This window comes from Alexandromys fortis, unplaced genomic scaffold, assembly GCF_014885135.2.
Source record: "Alexandromys fortis isolate MF-2015 unplaced genomic scaffold, M_Fortis_MF-2015_v1.1 scaffold_148, whole genome shotgun sequence".
NCBI classification, from domain to species: domain Eukaryota; kingdom Metazoa; phylum Chordata; class Mammalia; order Rodentia; family Cricetidae; genus Alexandromys; species Alexandromys fortis.
In genome coordinates this window covers 279,294-295,366 of record NW_026068019.1, presented here as the reverse complement: position 1 = coordinate 295,366, position 16,073 = coordinate 279,294, and the positions used below count along the sequence as shown (strand labels likewise).

The window sequence follows — 16,073 nt, the reverse complement described above, 5'->3', positions numbered from 1 at the left end:
GGCAGCCACTTTGATCCACCACTAATTCTTTATTTAAGAAAGATTCACAACTCAATTACACCAGGTAACAATAGCTCACAGTCAATAACACAAAACACAAGCCCAGCCAACATCCCATCTGACCAGGGGACACGGATTGAGATGAGGAAAAACAAAGAAATTACAGCATCAACGCGTTCGGAGCGCTAGCTTGCAATTTCCAGTAAATTGGAATCACTGCGAGTCATTTTCCCCACTTGACTGGCAGGTATATTAATTTCTCGTCATTTGTCAACCGTCGAAAGTAAATTGTTTACCGGGTTTGGGGAGAGCATGTCAGAGGCGGGGCCGTGGTGGTTATTCTGGCGTGGTTTGGCATGGGATTCCCTGAATCCAGGTTCAGCAGCACTGAGCCAGTGGGTGCTTTATCAGAGGACAGTTCCAGGTGAAACTGGACAGGATTGGACCCAGGACCTCTGGCTGTGCCCTGATCTACCCAGCTCCCCACTCTCATTTGCTCATCCCTTCTGCCTCCCAGGAGTGACTCCCAAGAAGAGCACAGGCTGGCAGGGGTGCTCTCTAAGAGCCTCTACAGGGGCCCCTCACTGACTGTCCTCCAGCCCTCAGTTAGGTCCCATATAGAATTCTCCAATATTATTATTCTCATCCCCCTTTTAAACTACCAAAGGGCCCAGAGAAGGAAGGTAATTTGTCCAAGGTCACACAGCTATTGAGTAAGACTGATAAAGCCAGGACAAGAAAGTCAAAAGCAAGACGTCTCCACCATGAACTTGAAGGAGGCAGTGGTTTGGTCTCGTCCAGTGCAGGGTCAGCACCTAGAAGGAGGAGCTGCACCATCTAGGTGCTCCCTGCCCTGAGTGTTAGGGGGAAAAAAATCCCAAGACAAGCCGCTCCTCTGGTGCAAAGAAATCAGATTAAACCAAACTAAAATGCCCATGTTTTATTAAGTACAGCGCTCTGCGGTGCCCGGGAGCAGGGGAGACAGAAAAGCAGGGAGCGCATGCAAACCCAGACCACGTGTTCCTTTGCTGTGTGCCCACTTAAATACCCTGTGGGAGATCAAATCCTGGCATGCTGGGATTTGGAGTCCAGACCAATGCAGCTCCCAGGCCAGGGGGCTGGGATGGATGCCATGGGCTAGGGTGACTCTCGGAACTTACCACTGAGGAGCAAGGCTGAGATTGGCTCCAGGTTTAAGTGAAGGCAAGCCCTGCTTTTTCTCACTGTCAAGGTCACTCTAAGGCAGAACCAAACTTAGAGTATTAAGAAAGTTAAGCTCTCGGTTTCAGGCCTTGCGGAAAGGAGGACACATCCACATCTTCCCAAAACCTCCACAATCCTCTAAACACTGAGTTCCTAACTCAGAAATGTGTGTCTGAGGCCACCACCTGGAGTAAGTGCCACTCACTGACACCTGGTGGTCAAGCTTTGCTATTGACTCTGGAGACCCTGCCTTGGCCTTGCCTAGACTCATAGCTTTTCCTTCAGTAGTGGGAGGAGAGGCTCCTACAGGTCAGCTGAGTTTGCTCGGGCCACACAGCCAGGATGTCCAGAACTAGAGCCAGTGAATGGCTCATAGCTCAGGGCTCTTGCCAGCCTACCTCACTGCCAAGAACCGAGCTGAGATCTGGAGGGAGGTGGTGGAGTTTGGATCACTGAAAGAACAGGAGAAATACGAAGCAGGCCTGGGAGGTGGGGGGATGAAGTCAGGAACAAACAACTTCCGAAATATAATAATTTGGCTAAATTTAAACCTGTGAAAGAGTTCAGAATGATTCATAATGTATGCAGATTGATGCAAATGAGTATGCAAATGATACAGACAGGAATGAGCTGCCTACCTCTTTGTAGAGAACAGGATGGAGCAGGACAAGGACTTAGGTAGAAGTTTTCCAGGCAAACCCCATCTCGGAGTGGAAATGAGACCTTTTCATGCAACCTGACCAAGCCCTAGAAATCATCTTTCAAAGCCAATATTATCATTATCTCCCTTTTATATTGCTAAGAAACTGGGGCTCAGAGAGGAAAGGTGATCTGCCTAAGGTCACACAGCTATTGGGCAAACAGGACAACAGGACAGGGCTGAGGCCTCCTGCACATTTCCATCCTGAGACTATCCTCTGGAAGCCACACTGCCTACTCCACAGTCCTCTGTTCACGTTTCTCTTATCTGATTCTGCTCCTTCTCCCCTTCCACCAACGAGCTCTCCCCCCCCCCCCTCTGCTTTTTGCCATCCTCACCTCTCTCTCTCTCTCTCTCTCTCTCTCTCTCTCTCTCTCTCTCTCTGATCTCAGGTAGTCTAGGCCAGCCTGAAACTATGTAGCTGAGGATGGTCTTGAACTTCCCATTCTCCTGTGTCCATCTCTCAAGTGCTGGAATTACAGATACATGCCCCTACGCCTGGCTTTAGGTAGTGCTGGGAATCGAACCCAGGGCACATGTGTGCTAGACAAGCCTAACTACATCCCCAACCCACTCCTCTTGTCCATTCACCCCCCATCTCCACAATCCAGGGTGTGTGTGTGTGTGTGCACATGCATGTGCATTCCCATGAATGCGTGCACGAGACTCACGCAGAGATCAGAGGAGAACACCTATTCTCTTGAGACAGGGTCCCTTACTGAGCCTAGAACTATGGGGGCAGCCCCAAAAGTCCCAGCGATCCTCCTCTCTCTATCCCCCACCCCACAGAGCTGGAGTTACAGGTGTGAATTCGAACTCATATCCCTAGGTGTGCACAGTGAGCTCTCTCTTGTCCGTTTGCAATGTATCAAGAGTGTTTGGCTGAAGGTCAGAAGGGATTGGTGTGTGTCTTCTTGGGCCCCTCTTCATTAACATTTATTTGTCTCCCAGCTGCACACATGGGAGAGGAAGAAGTGGACCTCCGTCCACCACTGGCCAGCTGTGCGGCCTCAGCTGGCTTCATCTCCCTGAGCTTCAGTGTCCTCGTCTTTCAAATGAGATTAGTCACCTTTACCATGCACCAGCATACATCACAACAGGCACATGAGAGCATGTGCCCTTCCTTCTCCAAACCTATAACCTCGCCTTCCCCAACACTAGCCACCAGCTGCCGCTGGACAGCAGAGGGACGCCCTGCCTCTTCACGTCCGATCACACAAGCCCTGACTCATATTGTCTACCCTTTGGTCTTGTCTGAGAGTCCTCCCATCTGTCACCCCCAGCACAAAGTCACCTTCAGACCTCCAGTTCAGCCCGGTGCCTCTTCCTCTGGCACCTGTCAGTTCTCTGGCCTCCTGGCTCTGAGAATCTGAGGACATTTTCTCCATATTCTCTGTGGGCATTTGCTGCACCCCTCATCGCCATTACGTCATCTCTCTTTGTTTTGAATGACCATACGGGTTTGAAAAGGAGTACGGCGCTATTCCTCTATCGGAGAAGAGGCTGAGTCCCCAAAGGGGCGTCAAAGCTCTAGTCTCGGAGTCCCACAGCTGCCTCCACAAGAGAGAGCCATCCACCCATATGGTGAGGTCTCTTTGCATTTCCCAGTTTCTTCAGAAGCTCTTGCAGAACCTGGACCCCATCTCAGGTCTTAGCCTGATGCCCATCCCAGCATTTAAGAAATGCAAGCAGGTGCCTGAGCAGCCAACTCAGTCATGAATGCCAGATTCCATTTGCGTTGTATGGAGAACCCAGGTTCTTATCTGTGGTTTTAGAAAGCAGCCGCTGTTGCATTAGAAAACAGCTGTCCCCAGGATTGTCCCTGAAGAAAGGACCTGGACTGCACCTTGAGAGAGACTTGAGGGCAGGTCTCTACATGCTCAGAACACGGGGTGTTTACAGCGCCATTGGAATGGGGACAAAGCTGTCTTCCATCTCTTGCTGGCTTCTCATTAACAAACCTTGCAACTGAACACACAGGGACGTGAGAACCCTCCCTGGGCCCCTGGCAACCGTCTTCAGGGAGGAATTTGTTAGTGTTTGTCAGTCGATACGCTGACTGTCTTCAAGACATTCCATTCCTCTGCCACGGTTCACAAATTGAGTCCCCCCCCCCCCATCCTTGCTTGGCTTCATCTCAGCCATCTCAGAGGCGGCGGCGGATCTAATCCCACGTTCCCATGCTCTGTTTTTATTTTCATCGTGATCAGTTGTTCGTTGTCTGCACAGATTGCTCCAGGAGGGGGTACTGCTGGGACGGGATAAACAGTCTGGGCTGATAAGTACCCTCTCCTCGGATGATGCTCCCTGTTTTTGGGCCCCCGAGGAGAGACTTTCAAACTTTGTACCAAGCCAGTTTCTGCTAGCTGCCACAGCGGTTCACACCCATTAACAACAAACACTTACTGAGTGCCTATTGTGTCGCAGCCCTGGGGACTTCAAGGCTGAATTCCTTTATCATCCACAACACTTGTGGGATAAGAGAGCGGGTCTTTTCTTTTTCCAGTTATATATTAGGAACAGAAAGGCTGTTTGTCTAGGGTCTCATGGTCTTTTGATTCTGGGTTATGAAATCCCATCCTGAATAGGGTCTAGGTGCTCAACCCCTTCCCAAACCTACTCCCTTCCTATCTCACTCTCTTGAAGATCTGGCTAACCCCTCACCTTCCTACCTTCCTACCTTCCTAACTCTGTGACTGAGTAACTCTACCACCCCCACCCCGGACTGCGGACTGCAACTGCTTTCTCCCAACAATGGGGAGTGATCTCCCTCCTGGAGAGGTGCTTGGGTCCCTGAAAACCCATGGGTTGACAGGTGGCTGGGGATCAGTCTCCAACCGCCATCATGTTTTGATCTGTTGCAGCATCTCAGGCTACGGAGCAGCTGGTGGGAAAGGCGGGAAGAACACCATGATGAGGTCTCATGGCGTGTCTGTCCTGGGCATCTTCAACCTGGAGAAGGATGACACGCTGTACATCCTTGTTGGCCAGCAAGGGGAGGATGCCTGTCCCAGGGTAAGCACCCAAAGCAGGGGCTTGTCCCAGCACCAGGGGAGGTGTGGGTGACCTCTTGGAGGACAGTAACCTCCCATGATCCTTCTGGGGGACTCACATTCAAAGTCTTGCACCAGCTCCACCTGTGAGTCCCCCTCCTTTCCTAGGGCCATTTGATGCATGAAGACACAGGGAATGTAGGCCCATGGGAGTTTTATAGCCCTATAGGAACCACGGCTGAAGCTTGGGTCTCATAACTGACTTAAAGCCAAAGGTCTGAATCCTAAGTTGACCAAGGGAAGATGTTCTCCACAGAAGTAGGAGAGGGAGCCCCCCTCTGAATGCTCTGGTTGACACTCTGTTGTGCTGTATTTAGCCATATTATTATGAATAGTGAGAAAAATTAAAAGACTTTACATTCACTCAAAAATTAGACATATGACCACATCTCAGTGTACATACAAGAAGCAAAAACGTGTCCTGAAAGATTCAGCTGCAGTAGCTGTGCTTCTTGGGATGACACTGGATTGGGGTGGCCACAAATAGTGTCCGAAATGATACAAAAAGAATGTTTTTTGGGCCCAATGTCATTCACAAAGTGGCCCAGAACTCAAGAGCATTTGTTTTGGCTGCATCCTACACTTGTCTGAGCCTTCCTTTCTGTAACCTTCTTTCCATTTCCACTTATACAGCCCATTGCTGGACAAGCCTCTGTGATCGCAAAGACAGCCTGGCTTTGTGTTTCTAACCCCACTGGGGTGTCTACCAGTCAAAGACAAGTCCAACAGCAGAATCTGAGAATGCCCAGAGCAGTTGAAAGGCAGTGAGGACTCACTAGAGAGCAGCTAGGGAAGCCCCAGACACCCCCAGCTGTCTGGCTCTTGCCTGGCCAGTGTTAGCAAGGCGGCAAGACCCTGGCAGTGCTGGCAGGAACTCAGGCCCCAGGATGGCAGATTATCCTGCTTGGGGCAGGCTAACGCCTCCCTGAAGCATAGCTTGGCTGAATCCTGGGAGGACAGACAGGAAGCAGGGACTACCAAGAAAGCAGTTCAGTTCCACCAAGAAACTTGGCTCCAAAGGGTCAAGTGATGGACTGTGAGTTCAGGGGGCAGCAAGTTCTCACTTCCTGGTACCCCACTCCTCCCTGCATTAGCATAACACCGGAGGATCTAGCATGGTGTGTACAACCTCCAGTCTGAGAAATGCCTCCACTCCAACTTTTATTTAGGAATTATAATCAGGATTTTGCAGGCTGTTATAATATATTAAGTCATTAAATTACAGACTGCTGTAATTTTCACAGGAATTTATTGAGTGCTAATGTAATTCTTTCATCTAAGTAGAAAGATTGCATTGACTTCTGCAAGGGACTTTTACTTGATTGGATTGTAATCAGTTATGTCTTTTCACAGGACTGTGTCCTTTTTTTTTAATTCAATTGTAATCTACTTGCTCCTCTAGGTTGCTGCACTTTATCATTCTTATTAATCAACCTACTTGTTCTCAAACTTTGTGGATGCATAGGGAGCGTTCCCAAGGGGACAGGAGGAGGCCGTCTTGGTCCTGAGCAGAGGGAAGCGCCCAGTGCTGGTCAGCCAGACATTCCATGCACACTTGGCATGAGAAGGGTCTTCCTGGTTCCTCTACACCCTCTCTGTGGGTCCTTAGGCAAGAAGGACATGCTGTCTTCAGGCATTGTCTCCACCTCCAATTTCCACTAGGAAAAGAAAAACAAATGAGAATGAAGTAAACTCTAAGAACTGAGCTACTACAGTTTAGCTGGCCTAACTGCCCTCTACCTGGTGCCTGGCCATCCCAAGTTCCTGGAATAGGAAGTTGGCTCCAGCTGCTGCTGGAAAACACCTCTGCACAGACAGACAGACAGACAGACAGACAGGAAGAGAGACAATCAGAGACAGACAACAGAGAGATCGAGAGATAGGGACAGAGAGAGGCACACAGGGAGCCAGGCAGAAACAGAGAGATCCTATTTCCTACAAGGTCTTGCCTTTTAGCGTGGGGTTCTAAACCAGGCTTTTTCCACAAAAGCACTACTGGCATCTTAGAGTAGAGTTTCTATATGGCAGAGAGGGGCCTGCCCCTTGTTGCCTGTGGTGTTTAACAGCAACCTCCTCCCCCCCCCTCCTCCTCCTCCTCCTCCTTTAGCAACAACAAGCAAAATGTGCCTCCTGGAAATCCCCGCTGGCCCCTGGATGGCAGAGTCACTAACCTAACTGCCAGGCCCCATATTCTCACCCATCAACTACCAGGAAACCCAGTGCCTGGGCCAGACAGTCCTCTGTTCATTCAGAGTGATTCCACAGACATATACTGAGTCACTGTGTGTGCTATCCATCATTCTAGGAAAGTGAACAAGAGAGATCCTTGCACATAACTTACACACAAAACACTTTCCTTCCAGCAAAGAAAGGAGCTGGCCAAGGCCCAGTCCCCGAGGTGAGGGTGTGCCTGTGCGCCTGATGGGAGGAGGAGAGAAGCAAGCAGGTAGATAAGAGATGAGGGCCAAGGAAATATACTGGGCCAGGCCGCTGTAATGGCATATTCCATATCCTCACAGCCAAATGATGATATAATAGAATGTGCCTGCACCATGAATCTTGGATCTCACAAAAACAAGGAGTCATGTACCAGAGTCAAAGGCTTCTTCATTCATCCAGCAAGAGATGCTGGTGGCTTAGCCCAGAGTGGCCAAAGCGGAGGTGGTGGAAAGTGATTGGATCCTGGGCATATTTAGAATGTGAAATTCATAGGTGCTTCCTGCCTGATTATATGAAGAACTGAGAGAAAGAAAGGTCAAGAGGGACTCCAAGGACTAGGACTAAGTAGCTTCTGTCACATGCCGGAGAATGCTGCAGAAGGGACAGCTTGGGTTGGACTCATGCCTAGAATCCCAACAAGTTTGAGGTCAGAAGCCTGAGCTACATCATGAGTTCTAGGGTAGCCTCAATTACAAGTAAGACTGTAAAAAAAATAAATAAACAAACAAAAAACCAAAAAAAACAAAACTCAACAGATTTTGTGACAAGGTCAGGAGGTCAAGGTCAAATACACTGACTATGGTGATCTAGTAGACAACTGGACAGCAGGTGGACAGCACCGATAGACCTCTGGGGTTTAAAAGAGAGGTCCAGGGAGGAAGATATCAGCCAGCATCGAGTTCAAACGAGGGCTGAGATTGCCCGTGGCGTGATACAGAGGTGAGGAGGAACCAAGGATGAGCTATGGATCCCCAGCATTTAGAGATTAGAAGGAAAAAGAAGAGGAGATAACAAGGAGCCAGGGAGGGAAGAGGGGCGTGGGGCAGGGGACATCTAGGAATCAGGGGACGTCCACTGCTGCTAAGTCAGAGGGATGCTAGCTGAGAATGGATCATTTCTAGGGTGCCCTCTGCCCTGGTTTCAAGGGCTACATGGAGCAGGCGCATGAAAGACTGGCCATCTCGAGCCCCACTGTTCTTGCCCAACACTGTATCCAAAGTCCCCAAAATCAGTTCTCTCAGAAAAAGCATCCCCAGGATGTGGAGGTCACACTGCTGGCTGCCAGAGTAGAGACAGGCGTGGAAGTCAGTCTTCCGAGCTCTGCTGGTTCACACCAGACAACCCTTTGGATTATAGGTGGAGGAGACTCCAGGTCCCTGAGAGCCTCACGAAAGTACTGCTCACCCGGCAGCCCCCATACTCTCCCCCTCCCCCTGCACCGAGCCTTGGGGCAGGCTCACTGCCCCTCATTCCCGTCCCAGGATTCTCCCTTCAGCTCTGGGCATCGCTACATACACACAAGAAAAGTGTTTAGCTCTACCCCAGCAGTCCAGGACTTTCCATGCACACTAAATCCAGTCTAAGAAATGTCAAATTATTCCCATCATTAAATCCAAAATGCCATAAAACAAATTGCATCTCGGCTGTTTATCTGGAAATTTCTCAAGTACTCACTGCCGGCACTCCTGAATTCTTTAGCATAAGGAATGGCTCAAGATGGATTGCCGTGTCCACTGGCTGGTTATACAGCGGCATTTGATGAAAATTTGATGTTTTATTGGCTTTTATTCCATTAAGTGAAAGGAAAGTAATTTTCTTCTAAGGTCAGTCTGGTGTTTAGAGAATTCATCTGAGCTGCAGCAGCCAAACCAGGTGTGACTGTTCTTCAGCCAGTAGACTCTTCCAGGATCCCAGGGTTCTGTGTTCCAGACATCCCAGCACGGTCACTCCCACATCCCACCAGGAGCCTGTGGGGCCCAGAGGTGAATCGAATGAAATGCTAACTCAACCATCTCCCTCAGTGGTAGTGGCTCACCTCCAAATCACTATACGGTTGTTGCTGTAATGTCACTGTTTCTATCCCACACCTAAAGACCACTGGGTCCACCCAAAGTGGTGGTGAGTGTAGCTGTCGGATCCCAAGGTCCGCTCCCTCTTCCACATGGCAGCCAAAAGACCCTACCCTCTTCCTGGCCTTCCATGTTGGAGATTTCTAGAAACAAGAAATGGGACATTAGGTAGGAGGGATGAGATGTCTAAGATGGAGACATGACTTTCCCAAAGGGAATCCAAGAATGAAAAATTTTCTACTGGGTTTTGTTTATTTGTTCTGTATTTATTTTTAATTCTCTGCATAGTACTGCAGAACTGAAACGTGAGAGAGAGAGAGGGCTTCCTTACTCTCCACTCCCAAATCTAATTCTGATCATCCACGGGGCCCCTTGCCACGACCAGGCTGCATGTCTAATCCCCGCAGTCACCCCAATTCGTATGCCCTCCACCCTGTCTCACAGCCCAGGGACTTCTTCAGCGGCCACAGGATCCTCACCGGTCCGTCTGGACTGAGTTAGACTTGGCATAGCAAGAGAGCCTTAAGCCTTTCCACACACACCCCACTTACCTCCTTTCCTGTGGGTCATGCTAACTCTTTCCTCTTGGGATGACCCGAATTCCCTTCTCTGTCCTGAATCCTTTCCTGCACTCCAGAGCCCACCTAGAAGCCCCCTCCTGCAGGAAGTCCTCAAGCTGCAATCTATCTTCCTAGCTTCTCATAACATTTGTATGCACACTGGCCTAGTGGCCTTTCTTAACACTGCACAAAGCGATTGTCATTCGTGTGGATTTGTTTTTGTCTTCTCAATTCAACTATAAGCTGTTTGACACATGATCAGAACCCACCTTCAGCATACAAGGTCCAGGTCTTGGGCACAAACCCAACGAGGTGGTTTGTTTTGTTGGCACAGGCAAACCAACTAATTCAGAAAGTCTGTGTTGGCGAGAACAACGTGATAGAAGAAGAGATCCGAGTCAACAGAAGCGTGCACGAGTGGGCAGGAGGAGGTGGAGGTGGGGGTGGAGCCACCTACGTGTTTAAGGTGAGGTCTCGTCTGAAAGATGAAGCAGTGTCTTCTGCCCACCATGATGTTATAGTCCCAGAACAAATCTAAATAAAACCCCCCGGGATGTTCTATGTCAAGTTAACGACAAGAAACTACGCCAGAGGAAGTTCAGGTTTGCCTACCCAAGAAAGGCTATCCAGGCACACTACACCTAGTCTTTGCCTTCAGGGCTCCTTGTCTGCCCAGGCCAGGCAGACTTTTCTAACACTTCCTAAGCCAGGCTATAGGCTGAAAGCAGAGTTTCTTGCTGGGCACTCCCCTTGGAGACAGTGATGCTAAGGGCTTATTCTTCAGCTTGTGGGGGTCCAAGAGATGACTGAAAGTATAGAAAAGGGCAAAGCAAGACCTGCTTCTTTCTAATCACCAGCAACAAACCTTCAAGGACTTCAGAGAAGGGGTTGGGAAAACGATTCTCCAAGATCCATCCATTTGTAACCTAAGAGGTGGGTGCCCTAGTGGGCTTGCATCACGGATTGGACTCAAACTGATATAGAAACTGATCAGAGAAAGTTACTGTAACATCAACTTGGGGCTCTCAAACTCCCAGAAATGGAGAAGTCACCCCACTGCCCTGTGCATTGTTAAATTTAAGCATTGAAACTGGGGCATAGCGTCTCCCTAATGGATGCCTAGCTCAGTCTCTCCATCTCTGAATGTCTCCCCTGGGCAGATGAAAGATGGAGTTCCTGTACCCCTGATCATTGCAGCCGGCGGTGGTGGCAGGGCCTATGGGGCCAAGACAGACACGTTCCACCCAGAGAGACTAGAGAATAACTCCTCAGTTCTAGGGCTGAACGGCAATTCCGGAGCCGCAGGTAAGTCCCCACCCTCTCCCAGAAATCTCTCAGGGACCCTGAAGGCATCGTTGTCACTGTTCCCATTGATGCCAAAATCAAGGGAAGGGGGCTCGCATCACCCTGCTGTCTCTGAAGCTATCTCGCTAGCTTGAGGCTTGCTGACTAACCCTAGGAAGATCCAGCACCCCAACCCTTCAGTTTCTAGAGCTGACAACCCCCTCTCCCCCCCCACACACACACGCACACACATACACACATACCTTGCCAGAGGGCCTCAACCCAGATTTGCTTGCTATTGTCATGAATTGGAGGGTGTTACCCATCTGGGCTCCGTTTTGGAAGCCTGGTTCCCTAGCACTAGCATCTGGGCATCTTTACCAGAAACCCTGACTCCTTATGCCCTTCTACTGCACTGCTCTCTCTGGGCCAGTGGGACATCGGCCAGGTCTGGTAGGTTAACTCCTAAAGTCCCAGGGGTTCCACTCATGAAGTGACTCTATTCCTTCTGCCTGGGTTTCCAGATCCCACTGAGATCATCTATTGGAGTCATTGGCTTAGGTGTCGATGGGACTGTCATATGAAACAATAAGGGGGAGAGGGCACTGGACTCTCTAGGACCAACAGGAGACAGTCCTTGGGGTCAACTGCTAGAGGCCATATACAGCCTCAATTCTGTCATTAGTTCCCTTTCCAAGAGCTCAAAGCAGCCCCTGGGATTCCCAGACACATTTCAAGTGATTACCACTATCACGGGGCATCGCCCACCCCCGCTGAGCTTCTCTATAGCACTGAAGCAGGCTGAGCCAGGCACGGGCAGCAGGCAGGCAAGATTTCTTCCTGTCACACCTAACTGGCTCCACACTTGGCACTTGGAGGGATGTTTCAAGCACTCACTCTGGAAGCTCTAACATCAATGCTCAATGTGATTTGAGTCTCACTATCTCTAAGTTACAGGTGGGGCAACCGAGGCTCAGAATGGGGACGTCCACGACCTGGGTTTTACATCCAGCAAACAGTGAAACCCATGGGACTAGTTAGACCCTGAGCCTGCAAGAAACCAGTGCAGTGACCCAGTAGAGCAGGGTCCCAGAAATCTCTCGGGAACCCTGAAGGCATCATCGTCACTGGGCACTGAATGATGGGAGCTGTTCCCATTGATGCCAGTATCAAGGGAAAGGGGTAGACAAGCATCACCCTCCTGCCTCTGGAGCTATCTTGCTGGCTTGAGGCTTGCTGACTAACCCTATGAAGGCCCAGGACCCCAAACCTGCAGGTACTCACCAGTTGGCCACCGAGACAGTGGGCCACAGGTCTCGTTAAAACGGAAAGTTACGTGAAAGTACACCTTCAAGAGGTGGCAGCCAGGCAGTAAGAAGTTTCACCATCATTCTGCCTGTCCCCAGTGCCCTCCAAATACCTACTGGAGTACACTGCCTACTCCTGAGCTAGAGAGGCCTGCCAGGAAGCAGGGCACCAAGCCCCACAGCTGTATAGGCACAGGGTGTGGCCTAAGCAGTATCCCTAGTGCCAACGGCATGCTACTCCTAGCTTCCACCATGAACTAAGCCCCAGAACAGAGCCAATGGGAGTACCCCCACCAACCAGCGCCCACCACACCCTCTTTCCACCTTCCCCAGCTCTGTTCCCCCTCCAATCCCGCCAGCTCCTCAGTAAGACCTCTCATCTCTCCTGCAGGTGGTGGAGGCGGCTGGAATGATAACACTTCCTTGCTCTGGGCCGGAAAGTCTTTGCTGGAGGGTGCTGCTGGAGGACATTCCTGCCCCCAGGCCATGAAGAAGTGGGGGTGGGAGACAAGAGGGGGTTTCGGAGGGGGTGGAGGGGGGTGCTCCTCAGGTGGAGGAGGCGGAGGATATATAGGTAAAGATGATTCGTGTTCTAGGTGTCACTCTTTCCCCCCTCTTAGTCCTAGGCTCCTCCCTCCCTGTCACCTCCCTGCCACCCCCCCCCTGTCCCCCAGTGTGGACTGTGATGTGACTGCACGCTTCCCCCCCCCCCCCCGCCCCTCTGCCTGGCTTGGGCCCGCCAGAGGTAGAGTGTTGGCTTCTGAGCCAGCATTCTGCCTCCAGGCTTGTGTAGAAGCAGCATCAAGATCCTATGTGATCCTTGGTCCCTCGCCCCTTCAAAGCTGAACATGAAGTGTTTGGCTTTTCAGATGGCTGCGTAAGCCACCACAAGGATCAGGCAACCCTGAAGAGCAGACTCTTCTAGCCCCTACTGCTCCTTTTGGGGTTCCTGGCCAAGCCAGCATTGACGGGAACTGGTCTGCAGTTTCATGGACTTCCCGCTCTCTGTTTTCTGCCCAGCCCGTTAGCTGCTACAGAGCGGGGCTATCCACTAGCGGGTGGGAACCACTCCCAGAAGCCACCTCCAGGCATCTTCATCCCAAACCTGCAGCAAACAGTCTGCTGTTGATCTCCCCCACTGCCTTGGGAAGAGCTAGCAGCTAAGAACCTGGCAGATGATCCCCCCCACCCTCCCCCAGACTAGGATACACTGCATGCCCGCACTGTGACGTTCGTGTCTGTGTTTCGCTTTGTCGCTGTGTGAAAAATGCTTGTGCTAACCACACAAGCTTCCTTTCCAAGCTTTGGGGTGGATGGGAGGACCCCAGGGGGGGAGCCCCGAGATCACCCAGTCCCAGATGAAAGGAGGGACAGGAGCCTGAAGGCACAGCAGCTAATCTCCCCTTCAACCCGGGCCCATCTTGACCCCCAAGTGTCTGGAGAGCAACTTCTCCAAGCCATAAGGATGCACCCCAATTTCAAGAGACTAGAACTTTCTAGGCTCTTGTTCACTTGTTCCACTTAGTACTGGGGCCTCAGCAGCGTGGTAGAGATTCCCCTGGATGATCTGGTCCCAACTTGGAGAGGAAACTGACCCACACACCCAACATCTGCAGGGCTAAACCAAAGTGCAGTCTCTGTGCCTGGAACCTCCCTTCCCTCTCCACCTCCCCACCCCACAGGCCCCCCAGTGACCCACAGCTTTGGCAAGAAATGCATGCTTGTTGATGTGCATGTGTGTTGAGACTTGGGCACCCACCTTTTGGGGTTCACCTCTTCTCTGGTTTGCCACAGGTGGCAACGCAGCATCAAACAATGACCCCGAAATGGATGGGGAAGATGGGGTTTCCTTCATCAGTCCATTGGGTATTCTGTACACCCCGGCCTTAAAAGGTACCCCCTCTACCAGGTGACAGTACAAAGTTAAGCCACTTCTTTCACCAAGCCAACACCTGGACTTTATTGGCATGGGTCAGGACACCAAGGCATGGGCTATAGGCCGCTTTTACAAGTCTTCATATAGCTCATCTTATCATATTTTCTGAAAGTTGGGGTGTGTGGTTGATTGTAGGGAGAGGGAGAATGTGGACCCCAGGCAGGCAGGTCCTAGAAAATGACCCAAGAGTAGCTAGAACCGAACACCTGTACCAATGTCAGAGTCCTGAATTGGGATCTCTCACTTACACAGAGACAAACGTATATCCTCAATCACAGCTCTGCTCACCAGGGGCCTCAAGATGCTTCACCAAATAGACATGTGCTTGGAGTGGCAGAGGGACCTGGGACAGGGAAAATAAGAACCCACAGCAAGTAGCCAGAGATAAAGTTCAAAGTCGGGGAGCTGAGGGTACAGGGCGACTGATGTTCCTGTTAATCCTGAGACTGCTCCTCCCCTCCCCCTTGTCACCAGTGATGGAGGGCCATGGGGAAGTGAATATCAAGCATTATCTAAACTGCAGTCACTGTGAGGTAGACGAATGCCACATGGACCCCGAGAGCCACAAAGTCATCTGTTTCTGTGACCATGGGACCGTGCTGGCTGACGATGGTGTCTCCTGCATTGGTAAGGAACAGCAATGGGAGGTGGGAAGAGGGCCAAGGCTTGAGCCAACTGAACAAGCCCAGCTGGTTTCTAAGTGTCTTGCCCCTCTCTTGCTCATGTTCTGGTAACTGAACAAAGAGACCTTGTACAAAAAGTGGGTCATCACACCTGAAGGAGGTCTCAGAATCGCCTATGCCCTTCCCTCAGCCAGGAAACAAAACCTCCAGCATCTTCACCAAGGGGCTAGGCATTCCTTCTCCACACAAGTACCCAGCAACGGGGTTCCTGTAGCTCTCCTAAGATACCCTTGGTTTAAGGAGTTTCAGAGCAAGGTCCGTGCTCTGTATGCTTCCGGTATATGGTTCTTGACTGGACCCAGCCCCTAGCACACACATTCCGTAAGGATGCGTCTGTCTTTGAGTCTTCTCCAGATTCAAGAGCTAGTTGTTTTGATCACACAGATAGAGCCCTAAGTCCATTTGCCATGCTGGAATCCATCTTCTACACATGCTCCAAGTCTCCCCTGAGACATGTCCAAGTCAGGCCAGGGCTTACAGCCCTGTAATCCCAGTAGAAACAGAAGAATGGAAAGTTCAAGGCCTGTCTGCCACAGAGGGAGTTCAAAGCTAGCCTGAGTAACTTAATCAAAGCCCATCTCGAAATAAAAAATAACAAAGATCTGGAGATGTAATTCAGTGGTACAGTGCCTGCCAGATGTACACTAGACCCTGAGTTCAATCCAAAGAGAGATTGTGGGTGGAATAAGGAAAAAAAGAAAAAGAGAAAAATAAATACAAAAAAAAAATGGAGAGGAGTCTGGAAAGGATAGGGAAGAGGAGGAGAGGAAGAAGGAGAAAGGAAGGAGGAAGAAGAAAGAGAAAAGGAAAGAAGAGAGGAGAGGAGGGGTAGGGAGAGGAGAGGAGAAGGGAGGAGCAAAGAAGTAGAGGTAGGGGCAAGGAAGGGAAGGGAAGGGAGGGGAGAAGATGGTAGGGAAGGGGAGGCAAGGAGAGGGGTAGCTTTTTGAATCAGATTATAGCCTGGCTAGGAGGGAGCTTCCAGGATCTTCCCCTGTTCTGGGACCATAAAAAGTAATTCCACGTCTGGGGATGTCACCAAGGGACTCTACTGCTGGGTC

General features: G+C 50.6%; 1 protein-coding gene across 4 annotated transcripts in view; it reads left to right on the top strand.

Annotated features, from left to right (window-relative positions):
- The window catches only part of Alk (ALK receptor tyrosine kinase), a 723,384-nt gene that overhangs the window by 673,728 nt on the left and 33,583 nt on the right, over positions 1-16,073 (top strand). For 2 of the 4 annotated variants that reach the window (XM_050162985.1, XM_050162987.1), the window contains 6 exons: positions 4,768-4,918; positions 10,140-10,271; positions 10,966-11,110; positions 12,788-12,970; positions 14,191-14,289; positions 14,807-14,959. In XM_050162985.1, the coding sequence (XP_050018942.1) occupies positions 4,768-4,918; positions 10,140-10,271; positions 10,966-11,110; positions 12,788-12,970; positions 14,191-14,289; positions 14,807-14,959 (863 nt within the window). Of the gene's footprint in view, positions 1-3,996; positions 4,149-4,767; positions 4,919-10,139; positions 10,272-10,965; positions 11,111-12,787; positions 12,971-14,190; positions 14,290-14,806; positions 14,960-16,073 lie in introns of those variants that run through there. The other 2 variants (XM_050162986.1, XM_050162988.1) reach the window with 2 other exon arrangements.